The sequence below is a fragment of the Dermacentor albipictus genome, chromosome 6 (assembly GCF_038994185.2).
Source record: "Dermacentor albipictus isolate Rhodes 1998 colony chromosome 6, USDA_Dalb.pri_finalv2, whole genome shotgun sequence".
In the NCBI taxonomy this organism is placed as follows: Eukaryota; Metazoa; Arthropoda; class Arachnida; order Ixodida; family Ixodidae; genus Dermacentor; species Dermacentor albipictus.
The window spans coordinates 70234308-70258532 of record NC_091826.1 but is presented as its reverse complement, the minus strand read 5'-3'; the positions used below and the strand labels follow the sequence as shown (position 1 = coordinate 70258532).

Genomic DNA, 24225 nt, shown 5'->3' with positions numbered 1-24225 from the left:
TTTCATGAAGACAACGTGATACTGAATGAAGAAAATGACATGGCTGCTGTGACGATTACTGCCAGTTAACATTCAAGATGATAACAAGATGCCTTTCACATCTAGCTGTCTCAAATCTAAAGCTGTTCTGTCTTGTTTAATGTCAACAGCTATTTACAAAATTCCACATGTATCAGGGGTTCATAAATGTCCTCGAGCAATAAGGTGTGTGCAATGTGGTTCAATCCTGGTAGATTGTCTACAGATTATCTGAATTCTGACAGAGCTTACTGTGGGGATACAAGCTATCCAGTTCCATTGGCAGAGAAACATTACAAGAGCTGAATTATGAAGAGTGAAAACACAATTTTGCTTTTAAATTAATGTTGTTTTTGAAGCTGCAAAGATTTGTTTTGACTTAAGGAGCTTCAGCCAGCAAGATAGTAGGAACAGGCATTATCCACTGAAGCCCACTAATGATTTGGGATAAGTGCATGTTCTGGTATAAATTTTTTGTGTATATATTAGAGGTGTATATATCTTTTTCCAGTTTCCTGTCTCTTTTTTTACTGAAAAATGAAAAGTGCCAAAAGAGAAGCGGTAAGCAGTTTTGGTGCAACATACCAAGACATCAGTGACAGCATCAGCAATGCCGTCTCGTCTGATTCCACCAAATTCCCGAAATGTAACGCTTATTCATGATATGCAACACCATGATATATATGGCTCATTTTCAAGCAACGCAACCATTGGCAGCAAAAAAGAAAATCTAGTAGTACTGGTTGCAACAGAGAGAGTTTAGTGTTCCGAATGAACATGATGTGTTCATGTCTGAGCAATTAATCTCCTGATGAAAGTTGGCATAGTTTCGTTGCTTTTTTGTTCCCCTGTTCCAGATTATATACATGAAGCCTAGATCTGTACAAATGTGAAAAGATAATCGCATGGATTAACATATTTGACATTGTGCAAGCGAATTGACTTACAGTGTCATGTGGTGCAATATTGTCACCTTCTGAATCCAGCAGTTTCAATCCTGCCACACTCCTCTACCAAACTGGTAAGAATTAATAAATGTTGTTGCATTTAAAGCTATCTGGTAGTCATGGTGACACAAATCCTTCAAAACTACATCATGTTTGCCCCAGGACAAGAAGTGTCCATAAATGTTATTGCTTCAAACCTTCTTGATATTAATGATGGCATACTATTCAGGACTGCAGCACCTTGTACCCTACGAAAATGGTTCACATAAGCTGTTGCATTTAAAGGCTAGTGGCACACCATTCAAGAGTGCATTAGACCTGCACAGAAACAAAAACAGCCCATAAATGCTCCCGAATTTTAAATTTTTATGGCGGTACAGTATTCAGTATTTCACTATTGGTGTACCCAAACAAGATCGGTTCATTAATTTTATTGTTTAACCCTTTCTGTGTCAAGTTCTTTTTGGCGGTAGCGCACCTCTAGCGTCGTCTTTTTTTTTTCTCAGATATTATAATATGAATGCAATTATTTTTGGTTATGCAGAAGGGAAAAATTGATGCTAATAATGGCAAATGCTCTCTTGGTATTGTGCTCACATTCCTATCTGATGTCAGTGACATGGCGGGGCAGAAACGCGAAAATGTATTGGTACTTCACCGACAATGAACGGGTCAAAGCTAACTATATGGCAGTGATGGTTGCACAACATTCAATGTTGCAACACCCCTGAACCAAACAAAAGCGGTCCTTGAATACTACTGCATTTAAAGCTGCATAACTATTGTGGTGGCGCATCGTCAAACACTGCATCACCTGTGCACAGGAACAAATCCAGTCCGTAAATGCTATTGCATTTAAAGCTGTGGCGACCCACCTCCTTAGGGGACAGGATGGAAATGTAGTCTTCATAGATGGCGCGAGCTTTCTCCTCAATCAGCTCTGGGTTTGACTCCTTCTTGAGGTCCTCGCAAGCCAGCCAGAACAGAATGTTCTCTTCACTGTACTCGCACTTCAAAAAGTCCCTAAACACCTTGCGACCAGCTGGAACAAGATTGAAGAGAAGGGTTGAGGCAATGCCCAGAGCTTGCAAGAACATGAGGACCAAGCAAAAAAGATTTCTTTATCAGTAAACCCCCCTCAGTTGTCTTGGTTTGTGTGTGGGTATGTGCGCATGTGCATGTAGTGTGCAAATCACACTACAGCTACAGCGGTTGCTGCAGCATGTTATCGAAACCTTGTGTACTGAATGTAAATTAGGAGGGACAGGTACAAAATGTTTTTCCAGTAAAGCCAGTGGCTCATTTGCACAAAAATTTCGCAGAGAGGTGACATTTCACCGCGTATTTGCCTTAAAGTTTAAAGTCAGTGTCTGTAAGTTTTGCATATCATCTTCCACTGAATTGCTCTGTGGGGTTCTCAGCTTCCTTCTAAATTTCTCTGCTATCCAACTTTTAAAAAATTTATTAGATGTATGTAAGGAGATGGCACCGGCTACCCGTCTGCTTCTGTGCAATAAAAAATGAGGAACACCTTAAGAAGAACAAAGACGTAGCGATACAAAAAGCACTCAAGAATGAGTTTTTGTGAATAGTTCAGAAGTGAGATAAGCCACAAGTTCACAATCAATGTTCACAATCTAGAACACAAGCTTATTACAGTCAGGGTGAAATAAAAAAAGAATGAAAAGAAAATTATACTAAAACATCGCGACCGCCACAATATGCTATACACCATAATGCAAGATCATACAGTGAACATACAAGAACACATCTCTGGGATCATCGGCTCTATGTTGCCACAAGTGTCTCAAATGTCGATGCACGTCTCTATAAGTGTAAATAGAAGTCATAAGTGCAATATCTTCCAAATTATTTCCAAGTCTGTAATAATTTTCTGCAATTTTTGTTTCTTCAAGAACCTCTGCAGATCCACACACTGCCCTTATTTGCGTGCTTCTGTTGGCCACCACCCAAGAGTTTCTCAATTGAATGGCAGCAATCGTCCATCCAGAATCTTCATTATTTTTTTACAGCTTTTGTTGGCAGGCTGAGTATTTGCAAGTGTAAAAGAAAGTATTCTATACCTTCATTGGACCCTCCGCAGGAACAAACTAAGCTATTATCTTTTCTTACCCTGTATCAAAAGCACCTCTGTTTCTATATACCATAGCTGGCCTTGATCGGTATGGTGAACCTCATAGGCGAATCTATCCTGAATAATGCTGAAGATTGAGCCCCATTATTAGGCCAAGTCTCCCTCTCATAATTCAAGCACAGATCTTGTTAACAGCACAATGTGTATCCCTTTTTGATAAAGGAAGGATCAAAGTTTCATCCTTAATTACTACGTGCCTCACATCCTAAACCATAATTCTATGCAATTCCTCTATGACTTGGCACCCAATGGAATATACTGTATCATGCTGTTCCTCTTTTCCAATGGTGCAAGCCTTCTGTATCTCATGTACCAAAGTATCAATCACTGCTCAAAATCTGACATTTCTTAGGTAGAGTACACAGTGACGCTTGAAAATCGTTTAAAACTACCCAGAGCAAATGGGGATAGCCCATACTCTAGTTGACATTGAGATTAAAATATGGAGCTGGGCAGGCCATGTAATGCATAGGGCAGATAACTGGTGGACCATTAGAGTTACAGAATGGGTGCCAAAGAATTAAGGCAAGCACAGTCGAGAACAGCAGAAAATAAGGTGGGGTGATAAAATTGCGAAATTAGCTGGTGCAAGTCAGGATCAGCTAGCGCAAGAGAAAGGTAATCAAAGACCACCGGGAGAGGCCTTCGTCCTGCAGTGGACATAGAAATAGGCTGATAATGATGATAATGACGGTGAAATCTCATTGCTGAGAAAATCTCGTAAAGTTTGTTCCCATAGCTGAGTACAGGCTCAATAATATCCCCTACGGGCACAGGCAAGGCGCCCTAAAGAGAAACTCAGTGTTCTCAAAAAACTCAATTTCTATTAATTTCACAGCAAGAGGTTAACTACTACAATGCAACAGGAAGGGAAAACTTCCATTTCATGCCAATAAAAATTGCATGCCAAAACTCCAGCGTTGGTGAGCCATGGATTTCAATTGTATTCTCTTGATGTTTGGCCAACTGTGACACAGTATATGTTCTGGGAACTTTGGTTTTTGGCTCTCTTGGAATACAATGTAGTCCATCTTTACGAAAACAAAGTTAACCAGGCCCAAGCAGATAGTGTCACAATCCATTACGAGCTGTTTCAGAAACTTCAAAACAGCGTCTTTTTTGGTATAGCTGAATTAGGTGTACTTCAGCTTACTTTTTTATTTAGTGTCCTTTTAAGACGCAACTGGTTGGGTATGTTTGGACATAGCGATCATTGTGCTCGTAGTGTATTAGAGAAAATAACTGAAAGATAGCGACTAGAGGCATTTCGCTTTCGGTGGTAGTTCTATTCTTTCATTGTTTTTGACAGCAGTGCCTTGCCTCAGGCATATTACTCAAGTGGCTTGGTGTCGTTCACATATACTGCATGAGAAATAGGTTGTCAATTTAGTTCTTGTGATGCAAGTATGCATAGGCAGAAAGTTTTCATTCTTCCGGAGGGGGCTGGGGCCCAGCAAGCTTTTCGAACCCCCTCCCCACCCCGGCATATATATATATATAACAGTCGCACTTGAAATTTCATGTGACCTCGAAGAATTGTTCATCACTGAAGTTACGGCTTTATATGAGTATTTACAAAGCAGGAGACGATTCAATTTCACAGCCCGAGTCCTCTCGCATCACCAAGAATCTGGTGCCTCTCAGTGGTGTAATCTTCCTTCGTGTAATTGTCTTATACTTCATAATTTGCTATCAGTAATACTGCTTCACCTTTCTGGCAAAACTTCCTTTCCCTCCCTCTCTTTACTGTGAGTTTGAGTATAAGTGCTGCTGCAGATGACTGCTATTAATTCAGATTTCAAGTGAATCCGACTTGGTCTCATTTCAGTTGCTGACTGAAAATATATATAATTAAGATCCTTGCATGCAAGTCTCGATGTTTCCATCCCTAAGGAATGTTTTAAATTATTAAAGAGGTTTTTTTCCATGAGTCATTAGCTTTGCTTAATGGAAAGAGAAGCAATACTGAGACACATATCATTCACGTGCATTTCAGACACCATTGATAACAGACTCTGCTGAAGAGGTCGCTGAAGTCTGCAGGTTCTTTTCAGGGTCAAAAAAGCATGCAAGCCAATTTCAAGTGAGGTGAACATACATCAACATCATTCTCTAGGCATATGCTATCTACACCATTAAAAATAATTGGTAATTGGCGACCTCCTTCTCTTCAAAAATATAATAAATTTTGTTCTGTGTATATACTTAAATACATTTTGTCTGTGCATGGTGTTTAGAGTGAAAATCACAAAAATAAAGACATGTTGAAGTGAGAAAATACGGATGAGGTAGCCGCTGCTGGTGCTTCTAATGCGCTTGTCCTCCTATTGTCAGGATTTGCAGAAATAAAACAAAAGTATGAATTGAAAGCCATGCATGTCTGTACTAATCTTTTGGGGGGGGGGATTCCCCCCCCCCCCCAGGAAATTTCAGAGGGGGCTGGGGCCCTGGAGCCTCCCTGTAGTTGGCACCTATGCAAGTACATATGGGAGTGAAGGAATGCTGACCACATTCCTAGATGCAAAATGTTTGTAATGATGTTTGTAATGACATTTGCAATGACATTAAAGCCACAAAAAGGTGCCAGAACTTAATCTTGAACTGAACAGCCAAAATTATTTTGCTCCCTGAAAAGAACATGCTCTTCTATCCTAGGACTCGCAAATTAATCGCTGCTAGGATGAACATGTCAAGAGGACATACCTGAACATTTCATGAGCTTCTCAAATGAGTCCCCCCATGTCCGAATTTCCTCCAACGTAGGGCTGCAATAATAAGAAATGCATGGCATTACCAAACAGTGCATGCATGCTTTAGCTCCAAATGTTACAGCCGCAAATGAAAAAAAAACACATTCCTGAAAATATTTCTGTGTAAAGCATGTCTAATGTTGTTTTTGATGGTATTTATTGAAATTTCATCTGCTGAATACTTCTTTCTTTAATGTTACAGCTGGCAAGCAAACTTACTGCATTCATTGAAGCTATCAACACAGCACATGCACATGTGTCAACGCTTGGTGGGCTTGGTTCATGCTTATCACAGCATAATAAAGACATGAAACAAAGTGAAGTGAGTGACAACCTTTCCTCTTCTGGTCTGAGTTTGTTTTGCATCCAATTACATCCCCGGTAAGTGTGAATCAACTGGCCCAACAAGTGTTGATATGTTACATTTCTTCCATAGCGCGCGCCCTGCTTATTGTTGTTCTCGATTTTCTACAGAGCTTTCTTTTTTTTTGCTAATAGCACAGACGCTCTTTCCTAGCCTGGTCTTACTTCACTTTGCTTTGCACCTTGTTATACCACAACATGTACATGGGCATGTGGAGCTGCAGTGCCAAATATGGCACTGACGCCACTAATGAGGCGTTATTTGGCAGTGAGACCTGACCTATCTAGTAGGTCAATCCACAAGCCTGGATCAATCAATCTATTGTTTCTTTCCAGTGCTCCTCTGGGTCAGCACGGCTTCATATGGACGCAGTTAAGAGTGCGAGAACTGGATGAATACTTTCTTAGAGTGAGCAACACTACGCAGCTGTCAATGTGGTGAGACCAGTATGGGCTTAGAGAGAGAAACGAGAGATGAAACAATAAATCTTAACCTAATAGCGGTCATTTACATTCTCACAGCCACGAGCTTGGGCACTAGGAAGCAGAGGATCTGAGCAGTGAAATGGCCCTCTGCAAGCCTGTCGAAGAAGGTGCAGATTTACTCCACATCGTGTGGTCTTCCATCAAACTCAAAGGTAGCTATGCACAAAAGTGTAATGTGCGTTGGTGAAGTTCATGACACCAAGAAGTAATCCCAGTTCCAAGTAGCCTTCAATTCTGATGAAAAAAATATGATAACCTGCATTTTTATTCCATGATACAGGTAGATTTTATGCTTAAAGCTGCTGCTTTGCTTCTTGCTCAAACTTTGCATAAAGATAACAATTTTTGGTCTGCATTGTTCAATCTATAGCCATGAGAAGTTTAGCAAAATGCAAAACTACTTGTGTATTTATATTTAAGTGCACTTAAAAAAAAAACCCAGGTGGTCAAAATTAACTTGGAGCCCCCACTACGGCGTCTAGCGCTCATAGGCCCAGTGCTGCTTTCGGACGTGGGAGCCCATGAATCAATCGATTGCTGGTTGGAAGCTAACAAAGTCTGATCGAGACAGGCAGACAGCAATGCTAACTACCTTGTTGAACGATGGGAACAAGAAAACGCAACAATTTTGCGAAATTTCAGTGAAAGCAGAGCAGACATGGTAAGCACAAAAGTCTATTTAAAGTTATTGCACGCAAGAGGCTAGTCACTATATTCTCAAATGAGTTCGTTTGCAACACCTGGCAACTCTGCCGCAGCTAGCAAGCACGTGTGAGCCAATGAAGATACTGAGGGGAAGGGAAATTGCCGGGAGGGTAAGCCCTTCCCCCCACACACACACTTGTGCCATTTGCGCATACGTGTACTGAAGGCATTGTCAAACTGGCAACACTCACGATGGCTCGCCATCTCCATTAAAGATGCTGTCACCCGTGGTTAGCCTCTGGTTGTTGTCCCGTGGTGACCTAACATTGCCGTTGTTGCTTTTGAGGGCCAGGCTGCGAAAAAGTAAAAGGAACGACATGTCAGCAGACGTGCGCGACATCTGAGACCCGTGAGGCAGCAAACATATGCCGAACCTCATTATAGTGAACTCGCATCTGATGCAAAAATAGCTTGATAACCAGCATTTGTTACAACCGCATGTTCGTCACAGGCTCAATGCAAAAAATTTTTAATTTACTACGTTATAATAGAAAATTAGTTATGAGTGCTAGAGTGTGTGATGGCCCCAATTTGCTTGTTGCATAGTGTGAAGAATGATTACGCTAGTTAGTTCCAATCGTTTAACCGTTTATTTAAAAAAAAATGATGTTGCAAAGCAAACAAACACGTTTTATGCCAGTGCATTGGGGCTGCTAATCCTCAAGTGTCTTTCGAACATGTGAAGGATTCTGTGACACTTAACATTCCGTACGCCTTAATTGTCAATGGAAGATTTGCCTAGTACACAGAACCTTGCATATGGCTAAATGAGAAACGCAAGGCGTTGAAAGTACATGTTTTGTATCAGCCCCTGAGTGCTTCCAAGGTCATAAACACCATAGCTTCCAAGTATGCAATCTAAAAAATTTCATTTAGAAATTCGCCATATTTTACTGTTATAGTGCAAGTTGAAGTACTCATAGCCTGTGCAGTTCTACACTGAATTATCTGATCATGTTGATAGAGAGATAATAAATGAAGTCAATGACCTGCTGTATCAAAAAGTGTGTTCCTTGAAGATATAAATCATCTCTGAACAAGATAGCAATTAACCGACAAAGACAAGATCCACTAATTTGTGAGCTCACCATATCGCCAAAAGATCCCTGAACAAGCTAGCGATTAATCAACAATGCTGAAATCGCCTGATTCGTGAGCTCGCCATATTACCAAGGGATGCTAGTTGTGCATAATTTCTTACTGGAACATCAATAGGTCTATTTATTCTTGGCGAGGAAAACAATGCTAATACGGATTTGTAGTGACCTTAACTGTTTGGCAAACGCAGATCCCAATGGACAAGTACTGACAAATAGAAATTTCTAACGCACACATAAAAGCTAATGAGGAAGCGTATCAAACTAGCGCACATTTACATTGCACTATAATGCAAAAGCAGCCAGTGTGACAAAACTTTATTAGAACAATACATATTTGTAGAGGGATTTGTTGGGGGTAGTTCATGTGTTCACATGGTTAATTTAGCTCATGTGATTCCAGCCAATTACATGTTTGAATTAACCACAGTTGTAGCATGAAATAATAATTGCAGAGTTAGTGAAGCAATCTCTACATCATAGATAAAATGCACTTCAAAGACATATTTTGAATTAAGCAAGCATGTATTATGTGAGTCTGTCCACTAAACATGCAGGCAGCTTTTTTTTTTTTTTTGCAGTGCAATAAAAGGCATTACAATGGGATGATACAGCTCTGAAATTAGATTAACATAACTACACCACAATGAACAATCATGCATGCAAGCTCAAAAGAAAAAGAAAGCAAGAAAAAAAACCTGAGAGAACTAAAGAAAGAAGAGCACTAGTTCAGAGCGCTGGGATTTGTTTTTGTGTGGTCTAATTCTTCAAATGCATTGTGCAAGCTTGTATTCTGTGGTACAAACTATGGTATCGTATTTTTTTTAAATGTGTAAAGAAATGTGTAACTGTAAGCACTGTGCTACACCGAGGAGACCCCTACACGTTACTCTAGTAGCCAGAACTGCTGAGTGTTCAATGTAAGAGAGCAATTTTTACACGTACGACACAGCAACTATGCTCTGACCCACCTTGAAAGCTTGACGGGTTTCTGCAAGCTTGCATAGACTGGCCTCGATCCTCTCCTAAAAAAGCAAACAAACAAAAATAATTGAAAAAATTGTACGTGCTTCTGAAGGCAAGGCCTCCTAAGAAAGCATCAAGGTTAGAGGCAGCCCATTGTGCCAATCGTGGCTCGGTATGTTAAATATATGCTGTGCTCATTGCTATGAAAAGGTGGGCTGTGGCCATTCTTAGATGAGCTCTTCTGTTATGTTCGACTTATTTTATATGGCCATGCTCTGCAAACTGACAGAAAACCAGGTTTGCAATTTTTTGCTGTTGTGGCGTCCTTTGTTGTCTTTGTCACGCTGCGACTCCTGTATTACTTCAATGAATAAGCCTCTTTAATATTGCCACGCTTGTTACATGTTATATATTCAATCAGCTACCCTCAAGGCCTAGGAGACATATGGGAGAGTGGGTTGCACTGAAAATGCAACAAGGAGCAGCAACAAAAACATAAAGGCATGTAATAACAAAGCGACATAAGTATGAGCAGATATTGTAACTCTAAGATCTATTGTATCAACAATGCATGCTCTAGGCATACCGAACTCCAGCATACACATCTGCACGTTGCAAGTTAAAAAGATTTTGTGTTGGCAGAGGGAATAGCACGTGTACTTTCTGCAGACAGCAGTTACATGTAAAAATTTACGATGGCATCATAATAGTATAGTCTATGCTTTAAAAAAAAAAAGGATGGTTCTGATAATGTGGCTTATGGAACAAAGACAGTCAAGATACTTTACCATGAACAGTCAGATGCCTTACAGATTTTCCTCCGTTGCTGATTTTCCTCCAGTATTATGATGATAGTATGCGACCCCTCGTCTCAGTAATGGTGATATTTGTGTTAACCATGTGAGGTTGTTTAGAGTGAAAGGTTGCGTACTGTCTCACTAAATTCAAGGAGTGCTGCAGCCAAAGCTGTGAGACACGCTTACACAGTGACAAGTGTGCATGACAGTGCAGCTCCACATTCCGACTCATCATCCACACTACATGAAGAGCCCTGACGTCATGTGCAGTAGAGAGGAAAGAAAGACGTCTGGAGACCACAGGTGCTGCTAAAACATTTTTTTTTTTCCAGCCTGGTCCCGAAGGCTGAAATCAAGTGGTACAGCCTATATGCATGCCTGTTTGACCAACATAATGCATTAGGACAATTTCTCGTTGTACGGCTGTACTGGAAGAAATTTAAATTATTTTGCTGCTCCCGTGGTCTCTAGACTTTTGCTCTCGACTGTATCATAAAAGAATTCAGGGCTATCTGCACAACCTTTGGCAGCATCACATCACAGACCTCTTGCCATCAGCGGTAAGCTGCTTCCACCGTGGCCTAGCAACTTATTTTGCCTCACTGCTGGTTTAAGACCACGTAGTGCACTGTAGTGTGATGAGGGGTGAAGGCTGTACTGGACTTCCTTACACTCGTTTAAAGAAAGCGGGGGGTCTCATGGCATGAACAGATTAAGTACAGAATTGGCAATGAGTGCAGTGAAGACAGCAGTAAACGAAAAAAAAATTGTTGTGATGCACAGCTTGCAGCTAGGATAAGTAAAAGCGTGAGCACATGAGTGGTCATGCATTCCATATGAACAAACTTGTATTCAAAGTACACTGAATAAGCAAGCTATCCACTGCAGTTGGACGTTAAAAGGAACAGTGCAGCAGCAGTGACTCGCTGGTCCTGCAGTGACTTGCTGTCATGAACTCTTGAAATATTTGTCATGGCACATCTGTCATGATAATTACAGGTGCAAACTTGCGCAAGTGGACGATCAGTGCAAGTACACACTCCCTTCTCTGAACGGGTGACACGAAATTTCAAGCATAGCAGAGGTTTTGGCAGGTTGACTTCGACACGACAGAAAGTGTTGCCGCAATAATTTTGCTAAATAGGTGGTAATGGACTAACGGTGGCGAAGTTCAGTGCAGACTACGCAGTGAACCAGTCCATGCTCGCCATCTTAATAGGCTTCAATATTGTGTGTCTCCTGTGTCGCTGTTCTGTGTATTATGGTATCTGTGTCACTAATTATAGGCCTCTGTCACTGCTGGACCATGTGCTCTATTCCTGCAACCTTGCAGAGGCAGAGGAAGCTTTTTTTGGGGAAGATTCAGGCTGAGGTTGCTTTCACTTCTGGTGTCACTTGCAAGTGTAATGGCTTCAGTAAAGGTGACGACACCTGCTCAAACTGTGCAAACATGGCGCAATGCTCGAGTGTGTTTTGCCAGCTATAAACTCTGGTACAAGACACACCTGGAAGATACACATCTTCTGTATGACTGGCCTGTCAACTTCATAGTGTAGGTTCAAGTAGTCTCTCATTACAAAATACCACTGAAGTTTCCACATAGTGTAGGATAGCAGCTATTTTGTTGTATCAGCTAGCTGTTGCCTATTAAGGGCAACTCTTCTTGGAAGAAAAAGAAAATTTCTTGTAGCTCATGGAATTGGCTCAAGTTCAAGAAAGTTATATGATTTCGTAGAGATTTGATGTAATCAGCTTCGCAAGTGCCAAACACGCTCACCAAGAACAACTACAGCAACAGCACCAGCAGAAGCAACACGTCTTGGACTGCTTGTCGCGCACAGGGGTCGTTGCAGAGGTCTCCTGATGAGGCGACCCACTGTTGTTGTTGTTCTGCAGGCTCCCACACACCCTGCCCGATTCCCCCCCTCCTGGCTCGAACACCGAGACACCAACATGACTTGGTCCCGCCCACGATGGGCTGTGAGCAGAATACACAGAGACAGTTATAGTGATCCAGGTACACGACCGAGTTAAGGCTGAATGGCGAAAAATGGGAGAGGAAGACATTGCGGCTGTGAAGCCTTCATACAGTACAAAAATACCCTGCTTATGCAGGTTTTACAACATTTGTCAGTGTTTGTTGTGAAAACAAACATATTACAATGGGAGTGATGCAAAAAAAATGTTTCTACAAGTCACAACAAGCTCAACTTTGAGGCTTAAAGGGGTTTCTTTCACAGTGCTCAAAAGGGAAGACAAAGACACCGACAGTTGTGACTACGACTTTTGCTGCGATTCTGTGACAGCATATGCACATGTGACAACATGACTATGGCATGAACCTGGGCTGGGATAACGTAATGATTCCATGCCAATGTAATTTCTTGTCGCACTTTGTCAGTGGTCAGAGCAGCATCCCACCCTTGTTATCAACTGGATCAGCCAGCCATGAATGGTGGATGATAAGAGTGGCACAGAATCAAACAGAAGGAATCGCTACAGTATATTGGCCCCGAACATTAATTTACAAACCCGCACCTCCATCTTCTTCGTTTTAAATCATCTTGTTACGAGTGTAAACCTTCACATGCTTAAATGTACAACAAAACAAACAAAATGTAAAATTGCAGTATAAGTGACGTCAGCAGTAATACCACATCAGCCACTTGTACAATTCACTTTCTCCAAATGCTTGCTTTGCCTAGAGGGGCCAGAAAGTTTCTGAACAAAACAAATTTTGTCCAGTCATTTAGACCATGCAGTAATGATCATCTGAGCCACATACTCCTCTATGTAGACCTGAGGACCTGCAGCATTGCTCAATGGACATCACAATTTTCACCCTAATAAGTGACACCATAAAGCTTTTGGGTCACATCTTGTCCTGAAACAATAATCATCCTCTGTCTGGCTTGCGTTTTCTTTCGTTAAAACTCTGCCCTCGCTACTTTCCTCTCAGGAATGCTCGTCACACTGAAAATTTTCATGTTGTTTGCGACCAGAGATTACCAGGCATGCAGTGTTAAAGAAAGGAAAGGCATGCAAGATAGATTATTATTGTTTTGGGTACAAGATAAGCTCCAATGGGTGAACGTTTTTCTTAGAGTGTTTGTTGTGCGTTTTTGTAATTGCATCCTGTGTCACTGACAGCTAAACATCACAGCATAAACAGCTGCTCTTGGCTGCCTTCGCAATGTGTCCTGAACAGCAGAAAAGCCAAGCTGAGCAAAGTGGTGAATAAAGTAAAGAACAGAGACAAATAGCGAAATCATGGAGAGAGCAAACTAAGGCATATGTGTTGGGATATGCAGCTGAAACATGACCATGAAGTTTAGTTGACTAAGGAATGATAGAAGAAATTCTACACTAGAGATGACCAAAGGGAAGTAAAAACGCTCATAAGTAATAAGCCATAACTTCCAAAATCCGAGATCTGAAATAACTTTCGGATCTCAAGAATTCTGCTCATGCAAAATAGAAGTGGAACATAGCTTTGTAGGAGTTAAAATTTTGGTAGTAGTGCACCCTTACGTCTGCAACACACCTTTAAGCTATTACTAAATGCTGTCATCTCTGTAATAGCACCATGTTAGACGGTAATACTGTCAGAATGCTCTGTAGGTAGAACTTGACTATATATTAACATGTAGAATTCACAATATTGTGCGGGACCACAAACCTTAGTAGGTAAAGGCTACTAAGGTAAATAAAGGTTACTAAAGGTAAATAAATGTGGTAAAGATCGCTGCCACAATAAAAGGTCTAATGTTTTTACTTTTTGTGCAAAACAACAATGATTAGTGTATCTGAGAGCAATGAAGCCCCAGCAATTACACAAGCTCTCGCCAGGTAGCTTCATGCAAGAAATAGCAGCGACTGCTACATATGCAAAAGGTAAATAACAAATTGAATAAATGCAGAAAAAAGAAACAATTGGCACGCTAGTGGAAGTCAGAATGGTAGCTTGAGGGCAACAGAGTTTGGCAGAAATTAAAGGTAATTGGCAGATGTATACCATCATCACGAAGCAAATTTACAAAGCTCTTTTTAGTTAAACGAAGTTGCTGCTAAAGAAGCAGCTTCTAGGCAGCACATAATTAGAATGACCATACCACATAGCCACATACAATGTTACGTGCGCTTCATATAATCTTATTTGGTTATGCAGTCTTAAAAGAAAGGCAAATAAAAGTCAATTTAAAGTGCTTCGTTTGTGTGCTGGCAGCTCTTCATCATATTGTTGGAGCAAAAAGACAGCAGTCAATCCATAGGAGCTAATGATAAATCACTTGTTTGCAGGCTTATTGCAGGAAATGTTATGCCTGGTGCCAGAAATAGGCTATGCTTGCACTACAATCATAACTGTCATTATGTTTATATAAAGTGATATTAGTATGCACGGTCACCACTAGGAAACAATAAGTAAGTATGCTTCGTGTGTCATTAGCATACATTGTGGCTTACGGCTGTAGTTTATGAATGCCTTAGTGAGCAAGTAGTTAAACATTTGCACATTGTAACAGCATAGGAGCAAGCATTGCTATAACTGAATCATACATCCCTCTTACTTGCAGAGATGCGTTTTGATATAATTTTTGGGAAGTATTACATCTTGCACATAAACATTAAAAATTCCATGGTACTGATTGCTTTGTGTTCTGTATTCATGCATCGATCACTACTTCCTGAAACCCTACAAGGATTACGGCCGGTGGTTCTGCTTCCTATATGTATTGCCTCCTATTTTCACAGCTCCTTTCCTCCTCCAGTAAAGTAGCAGTGTAATAACCAAAGACGCAAATTCTCGCATAACCAGTGTGCGCAAAACAAAGTTGATTTGGCCAGCCACTCGGAGAAACAGAAGCGAAACTGGCCCAGGTGTTTACCCAGAGGGGAAAATGAATCGCATGGATTCGGCTCATGCAGGACAGGGAAAATTGTAGATGTCGAGGACAGATTCCTGGGGGGAAGTATTCTGTGGGAGCCCACCTAGTGGACTGTCCTTTCGGCCACTGCTGATTGGATGCAGCTGTACGAGCGAGGAGGAGACGAGCGGCCCCAGCCAATCAGCAGCGGCCGAAATGGACAGTCCATTAGGTGGACTCCTACAGAATAGCCCCGCTGTACGGCAGTGAATATAATCAGGATGATGATGACAATTCTCAATTATCACGTGACGCGTGCCCCAGAATACGACCCGCTTTAATGCGCTGTGATTCGATGGACCGCTCAAGTCTCGCAGAACCGACACGATCGCACCCGTCTTCGTCGCACCTGGTGTCTGGAACGACGGCGGTCGAGGCCACCGCCGAGGCGACGGAGGGCGCCGGCGACGGCTTCGTCGAGGAGGCCTGCGCAGGCGCGGCGCCCGACTCCGCGGAAGCGCTCGGCGGCTGTAGCCTCGCCGACGCGTCGGGCCGCGTCGACTCGGCTTCGGTGGTCCTCGGCTCCGCCGCCGTCGTCACTTCCGCTTCCGGTTCTGCCGGCGGCGCCGGCGGGGGCGTGGTCGGCGGCGGTTGGAGGTCGTCGCCGCCGGGTGGCGCTGCTGCCGCCGCCGGCGACTCGGCTGTTGCCGGAGGCGGTGAAGTCGGCTCGCCGGGGCCTCGGCATTCGGGCGCCTCCTGCTGCTGCTGCTGCTTCTGTTGTTGCTGCTGCTCCGGCTCTGGCTCTGGCTGCGGGTTGGCTTCGGCTGCTGAGGCCCACTGCGTGCTGTTGGACATCTGCGCATGGCACGGGCAGAATGGGAGGGGGGAGGAGAAGGTGATTGAACGGCGGTTCGCATGTCCCACCCGAGTGACACGAAAAGCTGGCAGACGTCTCGGCTGCGCTGTCATATACACGCTGTCGAACGCACAGTAGGCGCTCACGCATCTCGAGCGCATTCTTTACATCTTTAGCGCGGACGAAGACGGCGTGGCATACCTGCCATGCGCGGGCAAAAATATATGTTCAGTCTTCCCTCTTCTCTCTCTCTTATTTAACCACGTATAACATCGTTTCTATGTCACTCAAGCGGCACGAGTCAACAAGTTTTCGTTTTTATGTTTTGCCACTATATTGCGGTATTAATTCATACCTCGGTAGCCACGAAGGACACACATTCTAGACAGTATAAACGCGGACTTTAATGAATAAACTAACCAGCAAACACAGAACCGTGTACGTGATAACACAAATCGGTAAGAATAACGAAAAAAATTAGTGCATCGCATATAGATGTAGTGCAAATCCAAGCTAGTCGACAAAGCGAAACCCGAAACAGTGTTTAATATGACATAGTCATCGGCGCAGGCATGTTCATAAGGTTAATCTCTAAGCGCTGCAAGTCAGGGCAATACGTACGTAAGCTATATAGTCATTTGTCCACCTCCCACTCATTAACAAAACCCACACACAAGCGCGAACGCATGCACACACACTCAAACCACACGCAAGCGCACAAGAAAATGCGCGCCACAGAAACAAGACAGCGATGAAATCGACGCACCCTAGATGTCCGGCCGTGGTCCCCCTCCCCTACCCACGACCACGGTAAAAATTATGGCTACGCGATTATGCAACCGCGGCCTGCTCTCGTCGCGCACATATAACAGTGCATCGGCAAATATTTCCATTCCCCCCCCCCCCCCCTGCGTTTCCGAAGGCCGGCTCCCCGTCGGCGAGCGACGCTGCCTGTGAAGCGTGCTTCGCCGCAGTAACGTGAGAAACGCGGGTAAGCCAAACATCCGCCAACAGTAAACGAAGTCTGTTGGGGTGTGACCGTGCCGCACAGATATTCAAAAAAGAAAAAAAAAAGGAACGGCGTTTTCTGGGTTGTTTGCAGCAATGAATAAAATTGGTGTTAGGCGATGTGCGAGAATACCTTGCGGAGGATGTGGAAAAGTTTCATGGCATTGGGTGTCTTGCCACGTATACTTCAACGCCAACGCTTACGACAGGCCCGACCGAACTTATTAAGCTGTCTTCCCGTTGAACAGGTAGATTTATTTATTTATTTATCTGTGCTCATTGCGAACCTTCGGGCTGTTTCAGGGTGGAGAACACAAACTATTATTATGAGTCTGTATTAAAAAAAACATTGACTTGGGCGAACAAAACATTCATTCGTAAATATAAACCGTTTTTTTTTAAATGTGTATTTGATGCTGAAAATTCGAAAGGCACTTAAGCTGCAAGCTTATTTCCAAATAATCAACGGAAGCAACAGCTGCCAACACGCCTGAATTAAGCTTGAATTCCAATCGAAAATAGTTTTTACCAATAAAGGACGTTTAAAAACATCAACTCTGGCTGTATATATGCGGCATAAAAGCGTGGTTACGATTTATCCGAGGGGACGCTATGCCAAGGGGTCGCACGCACAAGTTAGGATCCATTATTTGCGCTTCTCGTGTATGATTTGTGCATAATTGTATGTACTCGACCTTCCTACGCGCAACAAGTGTATAGGAAGGCTCGCCTTATCAAACTCATTTGTCAACTTATCACTTATCAGACTAACTTATCAAGTGAGTCTGTAATCGATTGCGTTCGGTCGTAAGAGGAGAAAAACAAACCTAGCAGCAAAACGTTCCACATAATCGATGGAGCATTTTTTCCAGAGGTCGCACGATTGCCAGGCATGCATTCTAGTTTCACGTTTGAATTGGCGCACTTCCATTTCGCATTTAACATAATTGTGCTAATTAACTTTTTTTTTTACATTACGCCACATATTGCAATCTGCGAATTAGGGTCGGCGAGTTCGGAAGTCGTATCCAAATTGGAAGGAATTCTTAGGAGTGGACCTGTTTCGAGATATTAATTTTCAAAGTGTACGACGAAATGCATGGGTGTTCCAGTTACTTTTGTGCTTCAATGCATATAACAGTGTTTTCTTTAAAAAAGTAACTGGAACGCCGACGCACTTAGTCGTACACTTTGAAAATTAATATTTCGGAACTGGTGCACTCTTGAGAATTCCTTCCAAGTGGATACGCTTTGAGATCTCATTATCTGCAATTCGCAGGTTAAAACGTGCGCCGTAAAATGATTGATTAGAAAGTTAATTTGAGTAATTATGCAAATTATTCAATTAGGTATTTTGATTTCTCGCGGGAGTAATGCAGCATAATCGAGAAATTTACATGAAACTGTGCTATCTGGCACATGCATTTTTTAAAAATTTGGTGCAGCAAAAAGAAAAAAAGAAGCTCCTTCTATAGTGCGGTCCAGAACATGGTGACGTAGTCTGCGACGATCACTTTCGGCGACAGTACCGTGGTCAGGCGCGCGGTGATTGGCTGGTTGAGCAATATCGGGTGAGCTGATTGGCTGTTCGAGCACTATGTCACGCGAAGGCGATAGTACCGCCGAAGTGATCATCGCAGAATGCGTCCCATGGCGGCATACTGAACGCAGACGATGGAAGTGGGCAGGTGTTTCCACTATATACTAGTTTGGGAATTAAATATGGTAGTTCTATGGAAAGGAACGACAACTTTCATACTGCGGTAACATCGTCGTGATAAGTAGTTAGGAGCAATGAAAATTGATTATTTAAGATCTTAGTTGAAGTGAGATGTGCATAAACGAGAAACACGGCGTCGCAGACCAAGGTCAGAAATATGTAACGTTTTCTTTATCAGCGTGCATTCTTTAAAAAAGATTGCACCCTGTAGGGCTTATCTTGTCCCACAACGATAATCGTCATCTGCCTTGCTTGCATTTCCTTTGTCGAGAATGCCGTGTCACGGTGATAGCGCGCAAGTCGTTCATGACTTGTGAGTACCGGGCTCGCAGCGTTAAAGAAAGGAAGTGCGGGCAAGACAGATGACTGTTACTCTTCTGGAACAAGATAAGCCCCAAAGGGTGTAAACTTTTTTAGAATGTAATACTTGTTGTCCAGGAGTAGTTGGAAGTTATAAAACGTGACGAGTGGTTTTGGACTTTCTTCAACAACAGGTAGCACGCGGGTTATTGTGCGAATCCCGTTCAGAAGATGCGTACTCGAGTTCCGAACGCACCAGAGTTCTGTACAATAGCAATTTCACGCGACATAGCTAGGGGGGACAAAAAAAAAAAAAAAATCCGGCTCATGCGACGGCGGCAGGTTGCGCTTCGTTTCAAAGCGAGCCTTTCTTTACCCTTTATGCTTTTGATGACTGCGGCTACAGATTTTGTTTTTTTTGAAGACCCACATGCGTCACGTCACGCAGCACGTGTGATCAAGAGCACGTAATCGCGCGCCAGTTTCCATAACGCCACAGACGCAAGAATGAAGCGCGCAAATAATAATCAAAAGTTACATCACTGTAAGGTTTACGCCACGAAAAGGGTTCTACTTAAATGGAAGACGACGCAACGAGCTATGGAAAGAATAATGATGGGTGTAACGTTAAGAGATAAGAAAAGAGCAGATCGGGTGAGGGAACAAACGCGAGTTAATGACATCTTGGTTGAAGTCAAGAAAAAGAAATGGGCACGGGCAGGGCATGTAATGAGGAGGGAAGATAACCGGTGGTCATTAAGTAATACGGACTGGATTCCAAGAGAAGGGAAGCGTAGCAGGGGGCGGCAAAAAGTTAGTTTGGCGGATGAGATTAAGAAGGTTGCAGGGACAACATGGCCACAATTAGCACATGACCGGGGTAGTTGGAGAAGTATGGGAGAGGCCTTTGCCCTGCAGTGGGCGTAGCCAAGCTGATGATGATGATGATGATGAAACCACTATCTATTATTGCGTCCTACTTCACCCCTGCCACGTACGCTCCTCCTCACCATTCTTACCTCGACAAACATTGCCTTTGCGCTCATGACATGTCAATCCGTCGACGTACGTTTCGCATGGACTGCTGCTTGCATTTAGGCGTGTATAGCTAGTGAACGGTCTGGTGCGTAAACATAAACATTGCTTGAGATTGTATACTGCTTGAGTAGTAGTAGTAGTAGTAGTAGTAGTAGTAGTAGTAGTAGTAGTAGTAGTAGTTGTTGTTGTTGTTGTTGTTGTTGTTGCCTTCTAAATAACCAACTTCTTAGGTGCACGACGTTGTCCAATCAGTCGGCTATGGTACTGTCTGATGTGACCTCCGAAATACATGCGCGGATGTCACCGCTGTCCGAGTCTCTGGGGGCGGCGGGGGGACGGAAGGATAATGAGTGGAAACCTTGCGGAATAAACTAAGAGCGAGAGTCGGCCACGGGATCTTTCTTTTGTTATTATTTTTATTACGTTGCACGGAACCCCGAGAAGAACGGCGTTGCGAATTCTCCGTGGCTTTACAGACTGGCGTAACGCGCACGAAGGACGACGTTGCCGTAAAGTCACGAACGACGACGAACGACGGGGCGCACGAGCGAAGAACGACTCCCCGCCGCGACACGCGTTTTGGGCCCATTGCGGCGAGAGGACGGCACGCATCGAATCGGGACGAGTGTTGCATCGCGAACGAAGCGATCAATCCATTCGGACGTTTGCCGGGAACACGCGCGCTGACATGCCGAGCGGTCGTTCCAGGAACGGCAATACGTGATACTGCGTCTCGCCGTGCGCAGTTGCGTGCAGTGGGAGAGGCGGAGAGAGAGAGAGAGAAAATCTGCGTCTCTGGTGTCACGAGAGGACGGAAGGGACGGGAGGGCACGTTCTTGTCGGTTACCATTACGCTCTCCGAGAAAAACTTTGCACCCTGTGGCTCTCATCGTAGAACAGCGATCATAATCGTTACGATCATAAACAGTGATCATAACAAATTTCCTCTCTCCAACGCTGCACGCCCGCTACTTCCAGGTTACGAAAGCCGAGAGCTTTATCAGCGTGACGTGGCATTCTTGCCAGGAAAGCATAGCGAGCGGTTAGTTTCCTAGAAAGGAATCCCAGGCAAAGACAGATGACGATTATTGTTTGAGGACAAGATACACACCAAAGAACGTCAACGTTTTTCGGAGTTAATAATTGTCATGTTCCAGTCAAGTGCCGACAGTGGTCTCATGCCCTGTCGATTCTTTTCCTTTTTTTCCTTTTTTCACAGATGATGCGATCTCGTTCTCCTTTGCAGTTACCAATTCAAGTAGACAATTCCATTTGGTCCGGACGCTTCAGGGAGAATGTTTCCGTCGGCGCAGTTGCATTAGACATTATTGGATCGCAACCCTCAGCGCGAGTTCTCGGTGCGAAAGAACAGGCAGTTCTGGGCAATTTTTGAAATATGTACCTCAGATACAATCACTGGTGTAGCAACAGGGGGGGGGGGGGGGGGTCCCGGGTGCAAGAGGCCAGTGGGGTAGGGCGGGATGTCATATACGTCTGAAGACACCCCTCTTTACGCCGGCTACACCCGGGGGGGGGGGGGAGGTGACAGAAGACCCATGGGCCCCGGGTGCCAGACGACCTAGCTACGCCACTGGATACAATATCTCCCTCTTCCTGCACTTACTGTCGTGTGCAACATCTCGTTCTCTGGCTTGATCGTGATTATGAATGTTCTTCGACAGTGTAAACTAGCTTAAGGAATTCCGAGCGAAACGGAAGTACATCTCTCTTGCTACGGTACGAATTAAAACAAAGACCCGCAGCGGAGAGCGGCACCCGCAAGGAGACGAGCAAACGGCGTTTGGTTTGAAATGTAAGCTCCTTCTGCGGCGCATAGCAGTTTCTCTGCAGGCACAATCGTTAGCGCGCATTGTTATGCAATGCACTTGTCAGTTCGAAATGGCCAGATCTGATGAGGAGCCCTTTTAAGGCCGCGTCTCCATGTACGTGAAGAAAGTACTCATCTCCTCACGACTCAGGTCGCAAAAACAGCTTTTTGTTGTATCTAACCAGCAAAACGAAGGTGTAACTCATCACTTGGCATGTGTCGCTCTGGCTTCAATCGAAGCGCACATGACGGGCGTTTTCCGTCGTACGTGTGATGACACAACTGTCCAGATCAAATTTTTGTCAATTTTCCCGGAAGCTTACGGGCACGGGTGTGATCAAACAACTTCCATTCAACGCCGCGTGCATGCGACTTCGCATACAGGGAGAATATACGGTCGACTCCCCTTAATGGGACCTCGGTTAACTAGAAGTTTCGCTTAATTCGAACGAACGGGAAAAGTCCCGGCGAGAAACCAGAACTTTTTACGGAGGAAAAGCTCGTTTAGTTCGAACTCGAAAGCACGCCGCTTCGGTTAACATGAACCACCCCCCTCCCCCAATGACGCATCGTCATGCACGCACTGGTAACCAAAACTTGAATACACAACAAATTTAGCAGACGGTGCTGCTTCCCTAAGCATGAAGCTGTCTTATTTAAATTTATTTTTATCTTCCTGTGGCGGTATATGTTTTAGTGCTCCCGGTCCATGCGAGCTCGCGCTGTGTAGGCGGAGCAGCCGAACAACGGAAGCACATCGATTAGATACTACCGGGAATCAAACATTCTCGCCTTTGGCCCACACCCCGAGTCTCGGAGGTCACGTGCTCCACCCGCAAAGCCATCCGTTGTCGCCTGTTTCGTGTAGCGTCACGCTGAGGCAGCGTTTAAGCATGCCGACGCGCTCTTCGCCTTATGTTGGTTGAGTCGCGCTTCGAGGTCAATACACAAAACACATCGCAGACCACTTCAAGCAGTAAAAAAAAAGGATTTAAATTTATTCATTGTGTCACCGTTTGTTAATTCGACCCATCGGATAATTCGACCGAATCATGTGGTCCCAGAAAGGTCGAATTGACGAGAGTGGAATGTACTAAGTTATCGCTTCCTGTTTAATCTTTAAAGGGAATAAATGCAATGTCATTATAATGAATACTACGAAGGAGTCTTACGAGGACATACACTACACCCCCGCCTCTGGTTCCGCCAGCGGTTCCAGAAAGGAATTGTTTAACGGCTAATATATCGGCCGGCACTTCATATCAACGAAAAACGGGGAAAACGGTACAAAAGCGGCGTGGCCGCGGCTACCGCGACACAGCTCCTCGCGGAAAACGTGTTAGCGCGCTTGTACGTTCTTCCGAACTTTAAACCAAGAGTTAAAACAACGAAGTAAAGCTAGACAGGCTATCCACGTCAACTATGGCGATGAGGTCTGCCTTGTTGTGGGCGGAGGCACAGCACACGAAAAATAACTATAAAAAAATTATGCATGTTCAACGCACATGTCTCGTGATCTACGTAAATGAAGCGATTGAAACTTTCGGGGAGCGCGGTTGATTAAATATCGTATACAACAAAAATGCGACGCGATGAGTCTATATTGTCATCCTATACGCAAACTGTAACCTCATCCAACGTTTAAGTTTTTTTTTTTTTTTCACAGCACAGGTAACAGCTTCATTGTCGGGCAAATGTTTTGTTCACGGATTGCATACCACGCCGTTCACAAGCTGCATGCCGAAATGCAAGCAGCGCTGTGGGTTCGAATGCGCACCGTGGGACGTCGACGCGATGACGTCACGAGGAAGAAGGCGACGTTCGTCAAAAGTACGTACACACAACACGCGAAAGAAACTGCGGTATGGATGACGAGGTCGTGGCTATTCTTCGCCCGTTTCGTTCTCGCCTTTGTGGCCTAATTGGAAACTAAATAGTGCGCATGCGCACGAGGATCACGTGCTACGTGACGTCACGCACGCGGCTCCATCGGAAAGGCGGCAGCAGCAGCAGCCACGGTCAGCAAAAGCAGGTAAAGAGGGGGGGGGGGGGGAGTTCGCGGAGAAAGGCTCGTTTTGAAACGAAACTCAACCTGTCGACGTGGCCTATATATATGTACGCTAGGAGTTATCTCGCCGTGCAGCTCGCCGCCGCTACTCCACAGATTTTGTCAGCGCATAGACTGCGGCGACTGTTTATTTAGTTCATCAGCAGAGCACAATTACGTACAAGATAACAGTGACTCAAACTGGCAACAGTCCTAAGGCAGTGTGCAGGAGCGGTCAGACGAGTCAAGAGGGCTCCGCGCGGGCCGGCATGACTATTA

The 24225-nt window shown here is 44.0% G+C and overlaps 1 protein-coding gene and 1 long non-coding RNA gene across 4 annotated transcripts in view; one reads left to right on the top strand and one right to left on the bottom strand.

Annotated features, from left to right (window-relative positions):
• The window catches only part of LOC135910491 (regulator of G-protein signaling 17-like), a 176514-nt gene that overhangs the window by 7930 nt on the left and 144359 nt on the right, over nt 1–24225 (bottom strand). For 2 of the 3 annotated variants that reach the window (XM_065442536.2, XM_065442537.2), the window contains exons 2-7: nt 15559–16004; nt 12062–12262; nt 9493–9546; nt 7616–7717; nt 5824–5885; nt 1841–2007 (exon numbers count right to left, since the gene is read on the bottom strand). In XM_065442536.2, coding sequence (XP_065298608.2) covers nt 1841–2007; nt 5824–5885; nt 7616–7717; nt 9493–9546; nt 12062–12262; nt 15559–16004 — 1032 coding nt within the window. The remainder of the gene's footprint in view (nt 1–1840; nt 2008–5823; nt 5886–7615; nt 7718–9492; nt 9547–12061; nt 12263–15558; nt 16005–24225) is intronic. The other variant, XM_070540816.1, reaches the window with a different exon arrangement.
• On the top strand, nt 897–15588 carry LOC139061175 (uncharacterized). Its single transcript, XR_011515240.1, has 4 exons — nt 897–1039; nt 6570–6671; nt 6756–6871; nt 15519–15588. It is a non-coding gene; the product is annotated as an uncharacterized lncRNA (long non-coding RNA).